Source organism: Caloenas nicobarica, chromosome 1 (genome assembly GCF_036013445.1).
Source record: "Caloenas nicobarica isolate bCalNic1 chromosome 1, bCalNic1.hap1, whole genome shotgun sequence".
In the NCBI taxonomy this organism is placed as follows: domain Eukaryota; kingdom Metazoa; phylum Chordata; class Aves; order Columbiformes; family Columbidae; genus Caloenas; species Caloenas nicobarica.
Window position 1 is genome coordinate 37,290,706 of NC_088245.1, and position 19,987 is coordinate 37,310,692.

Here is a 19,987-nt window from a genome sequence, read left to right on the forward strand (position 1 = left end):
CTGTTGCGGGGAACTGGAGGAGAAGAGAGACCTCTCCCCACCCTGCTCCTTTTTCTCCACCCCCACCCCAAATACAGATTGCGGCACCTTGATTCTTGAAACGCAGTGTTCATTTCACAGGCCACACATCACTATTGTGGAGGAAGCAGCAGGAGGATTTAGCAACAGCCTGAATGCCACAATAAGCTACACAGCGCTGCGGTAACCGCTGGCAAATGCTGACTTTTTAATTGTTTCCGCTGCAGGGTTAAACCTTTATTAAAGCTGTGTGAATAAACTTATTTTGATGGCTTACTGAAATATTTTAAATGCAAAAGGTAGCATAAAGCACTCTTATTAAATTCAGCTTAATTCTGCTGTTAATAAAATGCCTTTCCATATGTTGTGCACCCTTTTATTGATTCTGACAGAAATCTACTGACCAGATACAGAGTGCTCAGTGTCTTTGCCTTATTCGTTTTTGATTTAAACAACTTTAGTGGCTGCGAAAGGTGCGAGGATCATATCAGCAAAACAGAAGTCTCTCTATCTGATTGGGGAGAGAGGAAGAGGAATCCGTCATTATTAATGTTCTCTCCTCTGCTGCTGCACCAATAGATCTTGATCTTGTCTTGTCTGGTTTGCATCCAAGAGTAAGGCAAATAGGTCGGCTGCCCCGTGTACTCTGTCTTTGGCCATCTCAGCAGAAAGGCTAACAAAAGTGGCGGTTTATAACATAATGAGCTTTTGCTCCACTTAATTGAAGCTGCTTCTGTTCACCAACCTTGGCTGAGCAGCCGCTTGCTCCCACGGCTGTAGTGCTGGTGAAGATGACAGCTTGAAAAGCGCCAGGGGAAGCTGCCTTCACCTCCACCGGGCAGGGAAGGGTGCAGCTGGAGTCCTCAGTTTCGAAAGGTTGTGAGACCAAGATTGTGGCTGGTAGTGACATTTATTTCATTAACATGAGATAAGGAAGTAAAGTAGACATCGTTGGAGAAGACAAATGGAGCTGCTTTTCTTCCCCCTTCCCCGCTTCACAATACACTTCAGTCTTTTTGTGAAATGTTTTTTACATTTGCAGGGAGGGGAGGCAGCTTCAGATTTCTTTTCCAGGGAATGTCTCTTTGGCTTGTGTGGCTACCTCGGCCACGTAACCTGCTGCAAAGATACTTGCAGACCTGAGGAAACAACAAGGCAGCTTCCCTTCCCATTGATGCTGCCTGTACTGGGACCACGGGAGTTCCAGTACCACTTTCTTTGGAAAGAAAATGGGTGCACAGGGGAGATGCATTAGTTGGGAGTTTATAGTTGGGTTTTTTTAGTGCTTGAGAAGTTTGTTGTCATACACAGGAGAGCTCTTATGGTGACTCAGAGTATATACATTTATATGAAACACAAGCCATGTAGATGACCAGGTGGAAAAAATAAATGCGACAGGTCTGTTAGGTATTGCATGGGAAGCTTGTGAATTTGCAAAGAAGGGGCTTGCCCTTCCCTTGTGGCCATGTGACCATTCTGGGTGTTAAGTATTAATAAGTTGTTGGGTTTTGTTTTTTGTTTTGTTTTGTTTTGTTTTGTTTTTAAATACAATTAATTTTGGGGTGTTACTCTTTTAAGATATAACCTGGCATTTGACCCAAAATTTTAACTATTGTCCTGGTACCCTCCTTTTTGGATTTTCTATGCACAATATAGTGGAAATGGTCTTTGCCCCATTACTCCTAATGCTTGCATGAAACTGCAAATTGTATTTCAACAGGGGGTGGGAGTTAGCTACCTACAGCGAGAAAGCAGAGGAGCCATCCCTTAGAGAAAAAACACAGATCTGTTTTTCAACATGTAAAACATTTACAAGGGGTTTTTTTTAATGAGGAAGTTTGGATTTTACTTAAACTTTACCTCCCCACATTTCAGAGATCTTTTGCAGCATCTATCCTAGTCAGCACCATGCTTATGTAATTTAAAATGGCTTGTGATGGGATTATAAAAAGATCTATCATGTCAAATACAGGTTTTGTAAAACAGTGTTTTCCACCTTACAAGCCAATAGAATTGTTTGCATCCATTTGCATTTTCAAGATTTTTTGTTTTCCTTTTTTTAACTAGATGAGCTGTTCCTGGCTTGATTGCAGTGAGAGGACGCTAGGGCATTCTCCCAAGGCTGTGGACTAGAGGTTGTAGAGAACAGACTAACAGAAGTGAAACAGAGGGTTGTACATTTGTCTTTTCCTAAGCACAGAGAGAAACATAACTGTAAACAAGGACATAAATGGTGTGAATTAAATTTGAAATAATAAAAATGAGAGATTCCACTTTTAATAATACTGAACATTAGTGATAGTGTATGTAAGGATATTTATTTAAAGAAATATATGCAAATATTTTTTAACCTTGCAGGATTCCTCTTAATGTCAGTTTGAGATAATTTACCATCGGTGACTAAGGTATGACCCACTCGTCAGGTGACAGGCTTTGAGAAGGAGAGATGTATACTTAGAGCCAGATCCTGTAATCTGATTTACATTCGTAGACCCTTATGTAGTTGTTGAAGCTGTGTGTATTCTCAAGGGTCTGCCCACACAGGTCACATTGCAGGATTGGGGCTGGGGTGGCATATGAATAATAAAATGTGCCGGAACACCCCTGAAAAACTGCTTGGCTATATTAAAAGAAAAAGCACTGAAAACTAGAAGCCCAATTTATTATATAGCTGTGCTCTGCTGGAATATTTGATCTTTCTGTATTTAATTCAGGAAGTCTTAATGGTATGTGCTCAGTGCATGATTGTCCATTAATGCTAGTGGAACATAAGCATGCAGAGAAGGGGGAAAATGTATGCTGTGTCTTCCACGCAGTTGAAATCTTGAGTTAATTTCAGTGGTAGGAAGCAACAAAACGTAAGAGAAAATCGTTCAGGGGTTCGAAAGACTATTTGAAGAGGGAAAGCCATCAGGCAAAACGCCATGATATTTCAGGGCATGTCAGACAATAATCACCACCCTCCAGCGTGCTGGAGCAGGTGAAGGGCTGAGTGGTGAGGAGTAATGGTCTGCTAACTTGTGTCCATCTGTCTGGACGTAGCTCGTTGCTAGTTTTCTTGTGATTGCTTATGTGGAAGGAAATAGCACATGCCTGTGTTATGAACCACAGATTTGAAAAGGCAATTGAAATTGGAGTTTATATGTGAGGTGAGATGCTTAATGTCTTCATTATCAGGTCAACACCCAGAAAATACTTTCTGTTCACTTCATTTGTCCAGAGGACCCCAGAGCTGAGCCCTGAAATGCCCGTAGGCTGTGGGTGAATAGCAAATGGCAGTGTGCACTGCATTGCTTTGCAGAAAAGCCATTCCTGAGCACGGGAACACCATGAAGAGTCTGAAGGGGTTTGTGCTAGTGTTTGTTTCACTCTCCTCAGCTTTTTTTAAAATGTTTGTGCATTAAGATTTGTGAGCCTGGCCTTTTCTTCACAAAGCCTTCCATCCTGCTCTGGAATCTTAGCGGCTTTTAGGGCAACTGCTGGCAAAGGCTGAAGGCAGGCGGCCTCGTGTGGAAACACTGGTGTCCGTTTGTGGAACAGTTGCCTGCACTGGTCTTCTAATGAGCACCGACCCCAACAAACGCACTGAGGTGTGCTGGTTAGAGACATTAAATTTGGCCTCCAGTCCCACAATGGAATGCAAAGGGAATTTTGTCTGCTGTTGGAGGCTTGTGTTCACCTCTCCTAACAGCGGGATCTAACTGGAGTTAGGAACATAGCTGTTCTGGGCTCTTCTAGAAGTCATTGCTGAGAGAGCATCACCTCTGAAGAGCAAGTGAAATCCAATTCAGAGTCCTAATACAGATCTAATTAATCTAGACTCTGTTATCCTCACAGTGTATTTAATTTAGCCTCACCTTTAATGGTGTCATGCTATTTGTAAAACTGATGACCTTTTTTCTCTTCTGCCTTGAACTGTATAATCTGCAAATGAGCGGTGAGCCTGCTTTTATGCCTCAGTTGCCAAAGAAGTTTGTTGTCTGTATGGGAACCCTTTCTACAGCCCAGACCTGGCCGCTTTGGGCAACCAGGCTGAGGAAGGTGCTCAGCCTGCACCTTATTTCTCTCCTTTAATAATGAGTTCAATATAACAGCTGCATTACTCTAGAGGCAGTTTCCCTCATACTGGGCATGTATTTGTGTAGCCTTATGTCATCCCCTCCCAAGATAAAGATGTTTGGCTTGAATGCAGCAGACATCTCATATATGCCGTAAAGGAACAGTTGAAAAAATAGAAGCAGCCACTCTTATACTGCAAGTTGAGCGCTTTTGTCCCTCTTGCATGTAATTTTTTTTTTCCTAACCAAAGGACTATATTTCTCAAATCTCATCCAGTAATTTTTAGGATTCATTGCATTTTATTGAGGCTTGTGGTCTAGCTCTGTTTCAGATAACATATCCTGACATCTTCTGCGGTCAGGGGTGAGTCTTGCTTTACCTCCTTGGCTCTTTGGCAATATAGAAACAGTGCAATCAATTTACTAAGCTATTTTTTTGTTGCTAGCAGTTAAGTAGTAAGTGCAATTAATTGAATAGGGCTGTTCTTGAATGCTGAGGGTTAGACCAAGGGATTTCCTTTATGATTTGTAGTGCAACTATAGCTTTTTGCTGATGTATACTCCGTTAAATTACAAACCTGGAGAGTCCTTTGTTGGGGTAGGCTGCAGTTTACCCCAGTGCAGTTTGGCAAAATTCCCCTGTAGACATAAGTACTTGCCTGTATTGTGAAACACGCAGTTAATTATTAAAAACAATAGGGACAAAAAAGCTTTTCTAACATGCTTCCTACTTCTGATCTATGTTGTGGATCAAATAGTTATTTTCCTGTGCAGATAGTGAGCCCATTAATTGAAGAACACTAAATTTCTAAAACAGATGAAAAATTATTCAAGGAGAGTAAAGAGGGAATACCGACCATTCTTTAAAACATTCTCTATTTTCTCTGGCTTTTTCCAAAGTGAAGTTATGCTTAGTTTGCCTTTTTGCAACATCTGAAGAGCAAATAGAATTTTTTTAAAAAATAATTGCAAGATATTTTTAAAGGTGAAGACACGTTGATTTGTAAGAGTCTTTGCTGCTCTCTACGCTACTTTTTAATACTGAAATTTTAGATGAAAGACTGTCTCTCAAACAGTTTCTTTCTGAGCTGTGTAATGCCAACATAACAATAGCTATTTATATAATGCATATGCTTCCTTTCTCTGTTAGCTATACTTTGAAAGACTTATTAGTCCTAGAGCCCTCCACGTTCGGAGAATAAAAACCTCCAAAGTTTGACATCTTTAAATAAGCAACCAAATGTTATAAAGAACAAACCTCACTTACAGTTAGGAAACAATATTTACATTTAAGGTTGAAAAGCCAGGATGTAGGAAAATTTTGCTAATTTGGAAGGTGACCTTTAAGTGCACCAAAACCAAATAATTTGTAAGCTATGGCACAGGGCACATTCCTGCAAAATTTGTGTGAATACTGCTTTAGTGGTTCTTGAAAGACAAACAAAGAGACCTGGAATGAAATCTTTATCCCTCTCCCAAATAAGATTGAAGCTAACAAAGGCATACAGCAGCGCTCTTTCAAAGCTTGCCATTAAAACGAAGGCTCTGCAGCACGGCTAATGAGATGGCTCAGAGTGGAAAACAATCTGTTTTTAAGAATGTTTAGATCAAAAGTAATTTCTAATCTATGAAATAAAGTCGCTTTTCAATACCTCTCTTTCACTAGTAAAGCTTTTTATGTCTGCACTGTTTACTTCAATCAGATGTTTTCAATTTTACTTTTTTCCTCCTGAAAATACTTCCTAGGGTTAGTCAGTAGTGACCAACAGCATTATTCTTTTTCTCTGTCCCGTATTCACCCACCCCCACACATTAAAAAAATGAGAAAAGAAGAGGGGGAGGAAGAAAGAAACATCTTTTCTTAAATGATTTGCAAGCATCTGTGCTTTAAGCTACTTTTTATGAACACTCCTTAGTAATGACTCAAGGTAAAAAAGCAGAAAAGCATCCAATGTTAGGAAATTGCAATCCAATACCATGTAATTTAAACCTGCCATTGCCTCTCCTGTACTAAATGACATACAGATGGGTAGCTCTGTTCCCTTTACTTGGGGAGCACAATTGGTCTTTTTATGAGTGTATATACATTACTAGCAAAAAATATTTTTGTTGCGACTGTTTATTTCTAATTGTACCGTATTTGAATTACTGTCATAATTAGAGTGCTTTTTCCCTGCTGTATTTTGTCAGCTAATTTTTGCAAGCAATTATCAAAGTTACTTGTATATTTGGCAATTTCTGTTACTACTTTGGGAGTTTTCATTCTCAAAAGCAAACTTTTTGTTGTTTTGTCTTTCCTGATGTGGTGTGAATTTCTGCACTATACAAATGTTTTCCTACAGTAATCCTTATGTACTCCTTGGATTTTCTGTGTGAATTAAGCAAAACATAAGATGAGGTTTTCAAAGGAGGCTAATTTCAATAGCCTAATTTTTACGATAAGTTTATTGTTTAACCTTGTACAGCTTTGTGCATAAGGAAATGACTTGCTCCTCAGGGCTCCAGTTCTAGTGCTTCAACAGTGAAAAAATACAATGGTTAATGTTATAAAGTAAAAGGATGAGGATGCGACTATTATTGGAATTCTATGATTTAGAATTGTTTTTCAGCTACATTAAAGGGTAATGAAATTGTTGGCTGAACATCATATGCCCATTACCATAAGTCTCCAATATAGATGTCTTGTAAAGAACGTCTCAGCCATAGTCGTTGGGGTTTTTTTTGCAGATTTTTTTTTTAAATGGTTGGAAAAACGTTACTTTCTTGTGAATGAGTGTGTGTGCAACAGTTTAGTGTGTAACACACCGAAGGGCTTTGGCTGTAGCACATGGCCACTGCTCCAGTGGAATCACCTGGCAGTCAAGCAAAATACATTTTTAAACTTGGATTTGAGGAAATAATCAGCTGCAGTTCAGCTGAGCCATTCTTCATGCATTAGGGATCGGTCTGGTCATTGACAAGTGAATGCAGAAGCTATGCTGTGGCCATCTGCCAAAGCAATTATTCAGGATTTAAGCTAAAAAGGCTCCTTCTCCCATATCCTCTCCCTTTGCAGGGTCATGTAGGGATAAAAAGGACTGTAAGGTGGTCTTTTCCCAGGAGGAGCTGAGGAAGCGGCTGACACCCTTGCAGTACCATGTCACTCAGGAGAAGGGGACCGAAAGGTAAGGCAGGACGAAGGAAACGCAGTCCTCCAAACACAGGCATCTTCCTTTTCTCCCTCTCCTCTTAGTGGGGCTTCCTCACCTTTTCCGCCAAGGTTTGGGCATTTTTTATTTTATTTTTTTTCCCCCAGGTTTTCTGCACTTGTTTACTAACCCCTACAAATTAACACCACTGCAAAGACAAGCATCTGCAGCACGGGGGCCGAGGCCAGGGGTCTTGTGTGACTTTTTCTTTTAATGAACACTGCATGTCTTATAAAGTCACCGGGCTCATGTTTAGAGTCTGTTTTTAGTTTACTACAAAATGTGTGGTAGTAATAGCGGTTTAGGTACACTTTTTTTGGAAGACATCGCAGTAAGCAGAACCACGAGGGAAATGGCCCCGTGCCAGGAGGCTGAAGTTTTGAAGGTGGTCATTGTAAGTATAGACGTTTTGGCTGCAGAAAGAAGGTAGCATAATTTAGTTCTTTTCCACCCCACTCCAATTTCTTTTTGAAGCACATGTGGAGAAGGTATTTATTGGCTCATTTGTGGTTGGAATGTCAAAAATTTTCAATAACTGCCCTCACATGGCTTTAGTCGCTGGAAGCCAGCCCTGAGTCCTGGAGGAAAAAAAAAAAAAAAAGAAAGAAAAAAAAAAAAGACTCGCTTCCAAGACTGTTTTTAGTGAATAAAGTCTCTCTCAGCTGATTCCAGCATGAAGGTAACTTGCCAAGGCCCAGCCATTTTTTGTTGTCTAATTTATACCACTGAGCTTGGCATAAGGCCCTGGCTTTACCTCTGCTCTGAACGTACTAATGATGTAACTGCTTGTTTTCATTCATGACCTGCAAAGGGCTCTCGGCCGCACGTGGGGTCCGGCTTAATCAGCAGCACCTTCCTGACGGCGCGTAGCTGGATGTGCTGAGGGGGGACGACCGCCCTCTCCGCCCCGGCCCCCTTCGTCCTCTGCCCCTGCCATCCTCCCGACCCTCCTCACTCCTGTGTACAGGACCAACAACGTGATTTAATGCACACAAACAATCGGAGATTAGGTCATTCTTAAAAATCCTGTTTATAAAAAAAAAAAAAAAAAAAAAAAATTGGACCTCATAAAAAGGGTGAAAGGATAATAAAAACAAGCTGCCGAGCACATAGGCTTTTTGTTGGGCTCGCGCAGCTGATTCATATTAGATGAATGACCTCCTAGCCTTTTAGATTGTTAACTTAGAAAAATATTCCCTTAAAGCTGTAATATTGCTTTTCAACCAAAAATATAAGGCGCTCACAGCTTGAAATCGTGGACCAATTATTTCATTTTCAGCTACAAAGCCCCCGTCGCCTGGCAGCCCGTGGCGGGCCGCCCCTGCCCCAGCGCCGCGGCATGGCGGCTCCCGGGCGGCCGGCACCCCGCGCCTCACACCGCGCCCGCCGCGGCCGGGCCCGCCGCCCGCACGTGGCCCAAAGACAGGCCCGAGAGCGGTGCCTCAGCTTGGGCTACGTGTCAAACGGCCCGTGTTTATGAAAACTTGCATTTCACTTGCCAAATTGGGGGAGGCCCCCCGTTTTTCCTGTTTTGTTGTTGTTGTTCTGTCCTTTGAACTGTGGGACAATTCGCTTCCTCTTGCATGATACATAACACCTGAGGCACACTAATGAGGACATTCCCCTTTTCCTGTGCCTGCTTTATTTGCTGCCTTTAATAAAAAACAACTGCCAACTTTTAAATCGTGGTGGTGGGTTTTTTTTTTCTGTAACATTTTTGTAAAGTCTTAGCTAATTTAATAATTTTTAAAACCCCCAAATTTCCTTTATTTATTTTTAAAATGTAGTGTTGTTTTTTTCCCAGTGCCTTTGAGGGGGAGTACACACATCATAAAGCTCAAGGAATATACAAATGTGTTGTTTGTGGGACTCCTTTATTCAAGTGAGTATGCTAAACACAGTTTTGAGATTTATGTTCCTTAGTTTATGTGTTGTGTTCCCATGTAATCTTGTGTATACTCCGGTACTTACGTAATTGTATAAGATCATTGAAGTCATTCAAATTGACAAGGGATACATGAAAAGCAATGTAAATAATAGTGCTATAGCAAAATTAGTATTACAGTAAAGATAAAAACATAGTAAAGAAATAAGATAGTAAGATAACATTCTGGTGAAATAGGTAATTGTCTGTAAAAACTAGTAATTCTTTTTTTTTCCCTCTTCTTATACAGCCATGTGAAGTAATTTTAACACAGTATTTCACTGCACTGATAGATATGATTTTTGGCTGATAGCGTTACTCACAGGTAGCTTTAATACCTGGATCCTGACCAGCAATGCTGCACCCATGCTACAGCATTGTATCCAATAATGGAGAAAAAAGTAGGTGCTTTTTTAGAACTCAAGCAGTTAAGAAAATGAAATTCAGGAAAATAGCATTACTTATTGAATCTTCATGCATCCCAATTAGTGCACATGAAGCGCTAGGTTAGGAACAGAAGCAATGATTAAGAAAGAAATAACAACTTTCATGTCTTGCACGAAAAATACTCTTTAGAAGTAGTGTGGGAATTACAGCCCTAAATTTGGTGCTAGAAGCAGTGCTGATTGAATTATCTCAGTCACTGAATTGTCCTGCACAGATGCAGTTATTTATGTGGTTTTTCGTGTTTCTGGCTGCTTGTATTCATTCTGATGAAGAATTTGATTTTTTTACTCATTTTGTCCTTCACACTGACTCAGGCTCCCTCACTTGGAGAGGTACCTTTAAAGCAGCATGAAGCAGGATGGTCAGGATAGAGCTAATAATAGAGAAAATTGGGTCAGTAATAGGTTACAAAGGAAAATAAAACTGATGTAGCTCCAGAATCACCAGATGTGGCAGTGATAGTTGTTCTCAAGAGACTGTCTGTAAAGACAAAAGAAGCATTTCATCTCTGTTATGTTTGATTCCTCCTTCCTTGAGTTAGGAGGATTACCTGCAGAAACTTCAGCAATAACGTGAATCTTTTGAGTTGGAAAACTGATCGTTATGAACTTAGCCAAGGCAATATTCTCATGTCGTGTGTTACTGTGGTGCCCAGCGTGGGGTTACAAAGTGGGGATCTGAAGTCCCCATTACTTGGTTTTCTACCCTGCCATTGAGACGTCCCCTGCTTACTATTGCTAAATCTTTATGGGGGAAATCCTGGCTCTATTGAAGTCAATTCAGATTCAGCAAATGAATACAATGGAGCCAGGATTTCACCTTCTGCCTTCAAGACTGGCTTCCTTTCCATCGTCTGCTGGAGAAAGAGTAGGTTTTTTGTGGGGTGAGATTTGGACAGCAATAGTTCACATAAATGAATGTAAACTGGTTTCCAGTTGCTTTCACAATCCATTTAATACGGGAAAATACTGCAATATGAGACTTAACCTGTGATTATCTCAAGTGCGCAGTATGCTTTGGCATAGTCTTGACTTTCTGAGTTAATGAGTTGGACTTCTCTGTGTGAAATGAGCTATATGGAAATGTCCCTGTTTTCAGATTCTCTTTGAGACTCCCCATGGATTTTATGGGAGGAAAGAGAGGGAAAGAGGAAAGTTGTTTTTTTATTTTTAATAAATCCCAGGCCAGTGAACACCTGAAAAAAACACCTTGCTGGTTGTGTCCCAAGGCTGGACTGGCCTTAGTCCAGTCTCCCCAAAGTCTTTGTGTGGCTTTGTGAGCTCTTGCCACCTCTGGTCTACATCAAATTCAACCAGTTGTTCTGAAATTGCTGGCAAGGTTAGGAACAAATGGATAGGCTGATAGGTGTCCATCTTCTTTTGTTTATTGACCTCAAAATATCAGTATATAATGTCTTCCTCAACTCAGGAAGATACATTCCTGTATCTTGGTGACTGCTTCAGCCCATACAGCTAAAAAAAGTGAGAAGGAAACATTGGTAAGAGAATGCAAAATGTATCCTGTTTGCTAAAATTTCCCTGCTAAATCACCAAAGTATTCTCTTAGGAGTAAGGTGGTAGTACAATACAAAGAAACTCCATTGCCACATTAAAAATGCAAGTTGGTTTTGTGGTAGTTTTAAAATATTTTTTTTATTTTTTATTTCCAGATAGTAATCTGAAGCTTGCATTTCCATTTGTTTCTTATTGGGTGTCCATTAGTTTTTTCTCTTGTGTTGTTGTAGTCTGTAAATATATATATTTGGACTATGGACCTGTCAGTTTAACCAGGAAAGAGACTGGAGCTTCAGCAGTAATATTAACAAACTTCAACTTTTAACATTTCTGATTTACGTTGTTTCATTACCATGTGACACACGAGGTCAGGGAACACATGAATTTTACACTCCAGATGAAAGACCTGGGTTTTGGTACGTCTTTAAAACAGAACTCTGTCTCTATCACAGGAAAGATAAAAGAAACAATTAGGAATTTAACATCTCTTCATCTACCTGCTTGTACTAGTGTTATGAGAAACCTCCCAAGCTTTATGGATAACATACTTTAACTTTTTCCACAATCAAAGGTGCCTCACACATAAAATCCATAATCATGACGTTGAATCTAATGATTCCATCTCTGAACTTTCACACCAGACAGTCTCCTACATCCCACTACAGCCGCCTAAAGAAAGCAATAAATGGGAGAGACAATAAACTAATCTCAAGGACCTCCTTTTTCTGCAAGCCACCCCTTATGTGGTTTTGTGTTAAAATTGCTCCAATCTAGCTGCAGGCTTATGCAAAAAGAAGCAGCCCTGCTCCCCCCACCTTTCTCTAGGGTGTTTTTTCATGGCTTGCCCTTCATGGAACCTCACCTGGTGTGACTGGAGCATGTCTGGATGCAGCACATCGATCTGATAGAAAACTAATCAGCCAAAGAAAAAACCCTCATGCTTATCAGCTGTACCTGCTCCTGTTCATTTGTTGTGAGCAATGTTTATCATGGCTGGACAGCCCATGCAGCAAGGTTCTGTGTTTCTGTGTCAGTTCATAAGGCAGCACCTACGCCACTCAAATCCTTGGTGTTTTCTAAGGGCCAAGTGTATTTGCAAGACTGCACCTACTTTAATTTGTCAAGTCATTTTCTTGTACACTATGCAAAAAATACCATTCTGTCCACAGCCGTGGCAAAAGGAGGTTAGAACAGACCAGAGTGAAATCCACAACTCACACTATTGCCATAGGAGAGGATCTATTCCATATTTAATAAACCACATGCAGGACCGTGCGAGAAAGGTGTGGTATAGATGGCAACTGGGAAGCCTGGGAGAATGATTTCCTTTTAAAAAAAGAAATATTATTGTTGTGTCAGTTTCCAATTTTTAGGGCCAAGGAATGAATTGCCAAGTCTTCATAAATCACCCACTGCTGCCTTTATTGCTTCCTGGAAGGAATTCTTGGTAATGGTGTTGGCTCTTCTGAACATGCACTGGGAGAAATAGCAACACCCTTATTCATTGTCATGTTTTCATTTGATTTTTGTTGGACTGTGTCAGGTCGTCTCAACATCTCTCAGACATCCAAAAGCAAATCATGAGAAAAGCAAAGTGTGGCTGGGCAATGCTGCAGTGCCATTAGCATTATACCACTCTTGTCTTCACAACACACGGGAGGATTTCAGTCACCGGGCTAGATCTATACAAGGAATTTCCTTGCCCTGGTGCTGAGTGCTTAATTAATGGCCTCTAAGCTTTCTTAATAGTCTTTGTATCCTTTGAGCAGGCCAAATGACAATTCAGGACTGGCTATATGGTTAGGAGAGCCCATGTGAAGTAACTGCTGTAGCATCTCTAATGAGATCTGATAGAACCACTTGAGCAACTTCATCTGCCCTGACTGACTCTCCGTTTTCTCAAAACACTTGTAGTTTTGTGTGTCAAAACCAATAGCTTCTGTTTAGTAAAATTTGTTTGGAGTAAGTTAAGCTTTTGCAGTGTAGGAATTGGTCAGTAGGCAGTACTACCAAACGGTTCCCATCCAAACTCAGATTTTAATAGGTTTTTTGTAGCTCCGGGAAGCTTGAGGATCTTAAAACTTGCAAGAACTTTTGCAGTTTTTTGTCCCCTACAAAAAGCTGGTGAAGTTACAAATCAGTAACATTCTTATCATTGAGCATTGACTTCCATTTGCTTACTCAGTTTTTGGTTGAAATCAGCTTCTGTTTTGAGGCTACTGTGTCACTGCTGGATGACAAATTGTTATGCAGTCCTAATCACCTTAGCAAAAATGAAAACAGGAGAGTGCTCATCTACCTTGGAGCCATCTAGAATCTGGCAGTTTAGTCCGCCTCTGAGGATGACCATCAATATGAATGCTGTATTTACTGCAATCCCTGCAGTAAAGTTGCTTTGTGAATACAGCCCATGGCATCTTCCATATCTGAAGGTACTCGAATGCTGAATCCACATCTAATCCTGCCTGAATGCTGAAAATGTGCTAAGCTTATCACAGCTGTAGCCTGGGGCTGTCGCTGGAGCTTGACCTGGCGATTACTAATTTCTGTAGTGGTTTGGAACAGGACTTTGTCCTCCTGGTCCTCAAGAGCCCCTCGGAGCAAGAACGGTACAAATCTGGCCTTGGGTGGATCTGCTGGGTGGCTCTCAGGGAAAGGCTCCTTTCACTGGATGCTTGGCAAGTAGAGGAGCTGCAGTCATTACAGCAAATGCTTCTGCACTCCTAATCAGCTCATGGGTAGTTTTTAATATCCTCTAACAGGCAGCTTCTTGGCTGGTGCTGAACATTCATTTCTCTACCGCCATATAAGCAAGGAAGTCTGGAAAGATTTTTATGTTAAGGACTAGGAGAGAAAGTTTTGAAAACAAAAAAACACTTAATCTCATTTTTTTCTTGATCCACAAGCCACCTACTCTTATTTTTTCAGTCGATCAGCTCCATTGTACTGAGCTGGTTGCTGCCCACAAATGTAGCAAGGCAATGTCTGAATCACTGCACGCCGAGGTCACTGGCAAGGAGCAAGTCGGATGAGACTGCCGGCTACAAGCCAATACAACAGCAAACCTGAGATTTCCTTCTGCTTGTGTTCTCTGGGGGATGCCATCTCCAGCAGTGAAAACAAGTAAAAGGATATGGTGGATCTCACAGTTTGCGAGGCTGAGTACATTTCAGCAAGTATCCTTTCCAAAAGGCAAATACTGATGTAGATTTCCTAAGAGAAATGTGTCAGGATTCAAAAAAGAAGGAAAAGGGGACTTGAAACATTAAATATTTCAGTGTCTCATCGAGTCGAGCCTGTGATATTGTTTTGATTTACTTGTTGCTGAGCATGGCTGCATTGCAAATCATTGTTGAAGGTACTTAGAAATGAGAGGAAATAAATGCAAATTTTTTCCATCATTATAGAGATATTTATAGATACCTTCTACTGATTTTACTAAGAATGTCATTGGTATTTTAACTGTAAAATTTGTATGTAAACTTCTGATACATAATTGCCCCTGTTTCACATTCACACTGCTTTGTATTGACTGTTTCAGTCACCCTCCTTGGAAGAACTAATTTTCAGCTAGTCTTAACCTACATTATGCTTTACTATGTGTATGTATGTACCTGAAATAAAAATCAGGTAGAGAGGATTGTTATGGATTATGACTGCAGAGGCTGTCGATTCCTGTATTTATGTGGTTTTAACTCTTACATTAAAATAAACACAGGACGCAACTCACCCAGAGACTAATAATCAACTAACACAATGTTAAAATGCTCCTTTTGAATTTGGCTTTTCATCAATATGCAGAACAGAAATTGTCACAGCATCTATCAATAGTGGATCCATCTTTTTTCTGTAGTCTAGGGAAGTGAGAATAAAAATACGTCTTCAACCAGGCTTCCTGAGGAAGTAAGGTGTATAGCATCGTGCTGTCTGTATGTCAATCCTTTCCTAATAATAAAACTGTATCATTTAATCTACTTCAATTTCAGTCAAATTTGGCAGAGGAGTAGCTATTAAACCTCAAAGATATTAAGTTCTTAAAACTTTCATGAAATCAGGAGAGAGATCACACTGAAGCCCTCTGTGAGCGGAGACCTGAACAAGAGTTCAACTATATTATTGGATTATAGCAAATAATATTATTGTAAATAATATATATATTATTGTATTATAACAGAGAATCCACATGGGGGTGGACAAGAGAGAGGCATTAGGAATGTCCAGCTCTGGGAAGTACCTGTGAATAGTTTTGCTGCTTTCAACACCACAGGGTCTAGCCCCTGGCCACAGTGCAGCAGCAAGCCCGGCTTTGCTCCTTCTCGTGCCTGAGGAACTACTTGGCTCTTAACGCTTCCCAATTCCTTGATGGTGCAGGTCTCATAAATTCCTATATAGTTACATCAGGTATTAATTTTTACATTGGAATACTGCTGTGTTTTTCTTTCTGGAAGCTTGCCTTGTTATTTGGAGCTTGGGCTCATGAGTAAGATCAGTGACTGTTTCCAAGTAATGGTTTTGCATTTTCAGAAGGACTGTGTCCATACTTGTAAATAAAATGGACAGAAGCCTCTTCTCTGGCCCTAAAGGCAAGTGACAAGACATGGCTCATGTTTGTTAGCCTAAATTCCTCTGCTTTGAAACAGAGGGGCCTGGTTCCTCCTGCTTGTGGGGAATGATCCCTGGCCTGAGCTTGCCGTGCGGCTTGCTGAGGTCCTATCTAGGAGAGCGCTAGTCCCCATGAACGCGAAGGCCCGCACAGGGTCCAGGGACTTGTTCACAGCTGAGCATTTCTGTCCTGGCCTTCTTTATCTTGCTACCAATGCTGTAGCCAAGAACACTGATACTCCCAACTCAGTATTTTCTGTACTATTGGGGGCAAATGAAAAAGAAAGAGGAATGATTTTATTCTGCTCAGTCACCTGGGCTGGGAGATTGGTTGGTTTGGATTGCATCAGGAGCCTGCTAGATCCTTGTCTCTTCAGCAAACTGCCCATGCCAATATGGAATAAAGCTCTTTGAAAATGAAGATGTACCAAAGCTGCACCTATTGTATTTACAACTGCAACAGATCTTTATGCAATCAAAGTCCTTTTCAGAGGGTAGTATTTTGAATGTCTGGCTCTACCAGTGTTGTGTTTAGCATCCTTGAAGCAAAACCTTGCAAAGGAATAACCTGGTATAAATTGCTAGTGCAGAGGTGTAAGAAAACCAAGAGGAGTCAATGACTTCTTCAGTGTTGATCAGAACTGCAGAGGTTTCATCAGGTGCTTTCTGAGAGAGCCGTGGGGCTTTCAAAGGCTGTTCCCAATGCTGGGCTTCAACAAAACCTGAATAAACCTGAAAAAGACTTCATGAAGAAGGGTGAAAGAAAAAGGCAGTTGTAACACAAGAGTAGAGGTTCTGCAGTAAGTTCTCTTTGCCCTTTCCTTGCCAAAAGCCCACATCCCTGGCAATAGCAGATCTGTGTTAGCTTCAGCTGTAGTGTGTCTGGTCACACCATAGTATGTGGGGCCGAAAAACTGCACTTCAGTCCTACTTTGGGAAGCAGTAGTTTAAAATTCGCACTATAGGAACACATGGTGATTATCATTACTCTGTTTCTCTCTCTCAGTAGTTGGCAGTACGAACATCTGGTTTACGGTGCCTTTTAAAAGGAACAGGTTGAAATCCTGCGCCTCTTTGCAGTACAGATGAAGTGACCATCATATATTTTATAGTTTCACAGAATCACAGAATAGTTTGGGTTGGAAGAGACCTCTGGAGATCATCTAGTCCACCCCACCTGCTAAAGCAGGTTCACTCAGAGCAGATCGCACAGGAATGTGCCCAGGCAGGTCTTGAATGTCTCCAGAGAAGGAGACTCCACAACCTCTCTTGGCAGCCTGTTCCGCTGCTCTGGCACCCTCAAAGTAAAGAAGTTTCTCATATGCAGAGGGAACCTCCTGTGCTTCAGTCTGTGCCCGTTGCCCCTCATCCTATCGTTGGGCACCACTGAAAGGAGTCTGGTCCCATCCTCTTGACATCCACCTTTGAGATATTTCTAAGTATTGATGAGATCCCCTCTCAGCCTTCTCTTTTCCAGGCTGAACAGACTCAGTTCTCTCAGTCTTTCCTCCAGACCCCTAATCATCTTCGTAGCTTGCCACTTGACTCCCCCCAGTATTTCCATGTCCTTCTTAAAGTGAGAAGCCCAGAACCGGACACAGTACTCCAGATGCGGCCTCAGTTTGTGTTTGATTTAATTATGTCTGGGATCTTTAAAAGTATTGTGGTGCCTTATCCTGAGCTAAATCTTTCCAGTAGCTCACTGTTTCCTTGCATATTGTGTGTGAGTAGACGAACTACTTGGCATTTGGATTACCATGTGATGTGTGTATTTAAGTCATATCGCAGTTGGAAATGGAAAGCACTTTATAAATATCCTCTTGTTCTCTTTAGGCATATAGACTCCTTTCCAAAGATATTTACGAATGATTCTGTGACTTTCAGAGTGCTCCTGTGGGGCAAAAGTGGAGAAACTATGCAGAAAGCTATTTGCTGTTTGTTGGGGTTTCTTTCCCCTCTTGGTGTGATTGATGATAAAAGACAGTTTGTGAAGTCAGTGCCTGGCTCTGTAAGGTGCATCTTTTTTGGTAGGATGCTTAAGTTGCATATTGGAATATGTACAATGATAAAAATCAATGTACAGAGAAGTTTTTCCTTCTAGTTAATGTAGTTTTAAAAGTATAAAGGAGCCAGAGTGAGTATTTCTGTGTGTAGCAGAACATCCCTTTGGAACATACCTTCAGCATTTTATTTTATCCTATTTATTGGCTGTTTTTCAGTGGCATATTTTTAATACCTACGTGCAACTAGTTTCTAGTATCTTTGTCTAGCATTCTGTCAAGAAAAATATGTAAATATTGGAAGATCTAGAGGAAAAGTGCTGGTTGCATGGAAATTGCTGGAAGCTTTGCCAGTCCTTCAGGTAGTCAAGATGAGACTGTATTCTTGCAGAGTGCTTCTCTCACATCTGCTAGTTGTTGCTTATTTGCAATGCCAAAGATACCTCATTATTTTCCTTCCTTTTTTTCTGTGCCTTTCTAAGATCTCTAACAATTCTGTAATACTGTGTCCTAAATTTTGCGTTGTTTTCCCAAAGTGGCATGGTGACCATAACGCAGGTGACCCTTCTCCTCGTGCTGGCTCCTAGGGCTACCTCCCATGTTGTGTTTTCTTTCATAGCTATTCTGCTGTTGCCAGACAAAGTTCTATTCATTTATCACCCCATATCAGTTCCCTGATTTGTTGCCCAATAATTTATGACTGTTTGAAACTTTGGTACTCATTGCAGTGCCCAGTGACCCTTGTGACCCTCCTCCCCACGTCCTCTCTGCCACCTTGGCCCCTGGGCCAGTTTGTTGATGCCGCAAGTTGCAGTGCTTATATCCATGCCAAGCCATGCAGGCTGAGAACCAGGGTCTTTGTTTGACCTACTAACACGAACTATCTAGAATTTAGGCAGCGAAAAAGTTGATTGTGGAAATAAACAGAAGATGGGTCTGAGATTCATACACTGTCTCTGACTATGTAGGTAGTGAGGTGGTGCTCATACAGTGATGAACAAGAGAGAACAGTCTAGACAAATATACTGCAGCTTGAGGAGAATATTGTAAATAAAATACCAAGTGGATTTCCCTGGAACTCGGTGGAATTCCGCCCCAGTTACCAACATGCACCTTTCGTGGAGTGAGGACTTCATCCTGTGGGGTGTAAATGCCAGCTGAAATACACTGCCAACAGGAGCAGTGATTGTACATCAGCAGCGTAATTTATTTGTTCTGTGCTTTTGGTGGCACTTTATAAGCACCAACTAGGAACATAAGTTATGCTTTTTTCCCCTTCCATCTATTCATCACTGGAGAGTTACATTGAAGACATAAAAGATTGTGAGCACTGGGGGAAGGTGGAGAATGAGCAGGAAGGGAGAAGAGAGTTGTTTCCTTTCTGATGGCTTTAACTATAACTAAGGGTGTGAACATGTTCATTTTTTATATTGTGATTGGTTTGATATTTGTTGGCTGTAGCACAGACCTTTGGTACAGGATTACAATGCCAATTATATAAAATACATAGAGTATGTGTAAAATACATCTACATGTACCTGCATGTACAAGCTTATAAAATAAAAGAAAATAAATCTGCAATTAGTTCTTGAGCTTCGGTAATTTATTTTTGAAAAAACGAGGACTGTAACTTCCCAAAATACATCCTCTCCCTGATGCAATGTGAAAGGATCCAACATTGTACTTCCTCCTTAGAATTTCTGGGGAAATGCATTTTGCTGCCAACGTAACATCCTTTAACAGGTCTCTTGCTGATCAGACCTTGTGTCCTGCTGTGACGGCCATGACCATGTGTACAGCTCATTGTTAGTGGGCAATATAAATCTGATTGGAACATGCCCATTAATTGGTTTGAGAGCTCGATACAGACAATGCTGTCTTATAGCAGATTGTGTAGATAGGCCTAGTCATAGGGTTAATTCTGCTTGACAGCACATCAGCAGCATCTTGAGAGTAATTACCCAACTTAAGTTTTCCCACAGTTGAATTGAGATCTTCAAAGGCTTCTACATTTACAAGTATTATTAACCTATATCTGAAACATGATGTTCCCACAAGGGCTAATTTTTTCTTCCTTTTATTAAATATACAGGTTATAGGGTTCATTTGCTAAGTGCTAAGCCCTTAGAAAAAAACACTAGTTGTTAGAGAGAGAAAAATCTGCAGTGCACAACCAAAATTAATGATGCATAATGCACACATTATTGTCTTTTTGCAAAGACTTAAAACAAGTTAA

General features: G+C 40.9%; 1 protein-coding gene across 1 annotated transcript in view; it reads left to right on the forward strand.

Annotated features, from left to right (window-relative positions):
- The window catches only part of MSRB3 (methionine sulfoxide reductase B3), an 88,071-nt gene that overhangs the window by 27,345 nt on the left and 40,739 nt on the right, over positions 1–19,987 (forward strand). The window contains 2 exon segments of the mRNA XM_065658266.1: positions 7,132–7,240; positions 9,069–9,146. Of these exon segments, the coding sequence (XP_065514338.1) occupies positions 7,132–7,240; positions 9,069–9,146 (187 nt within the window).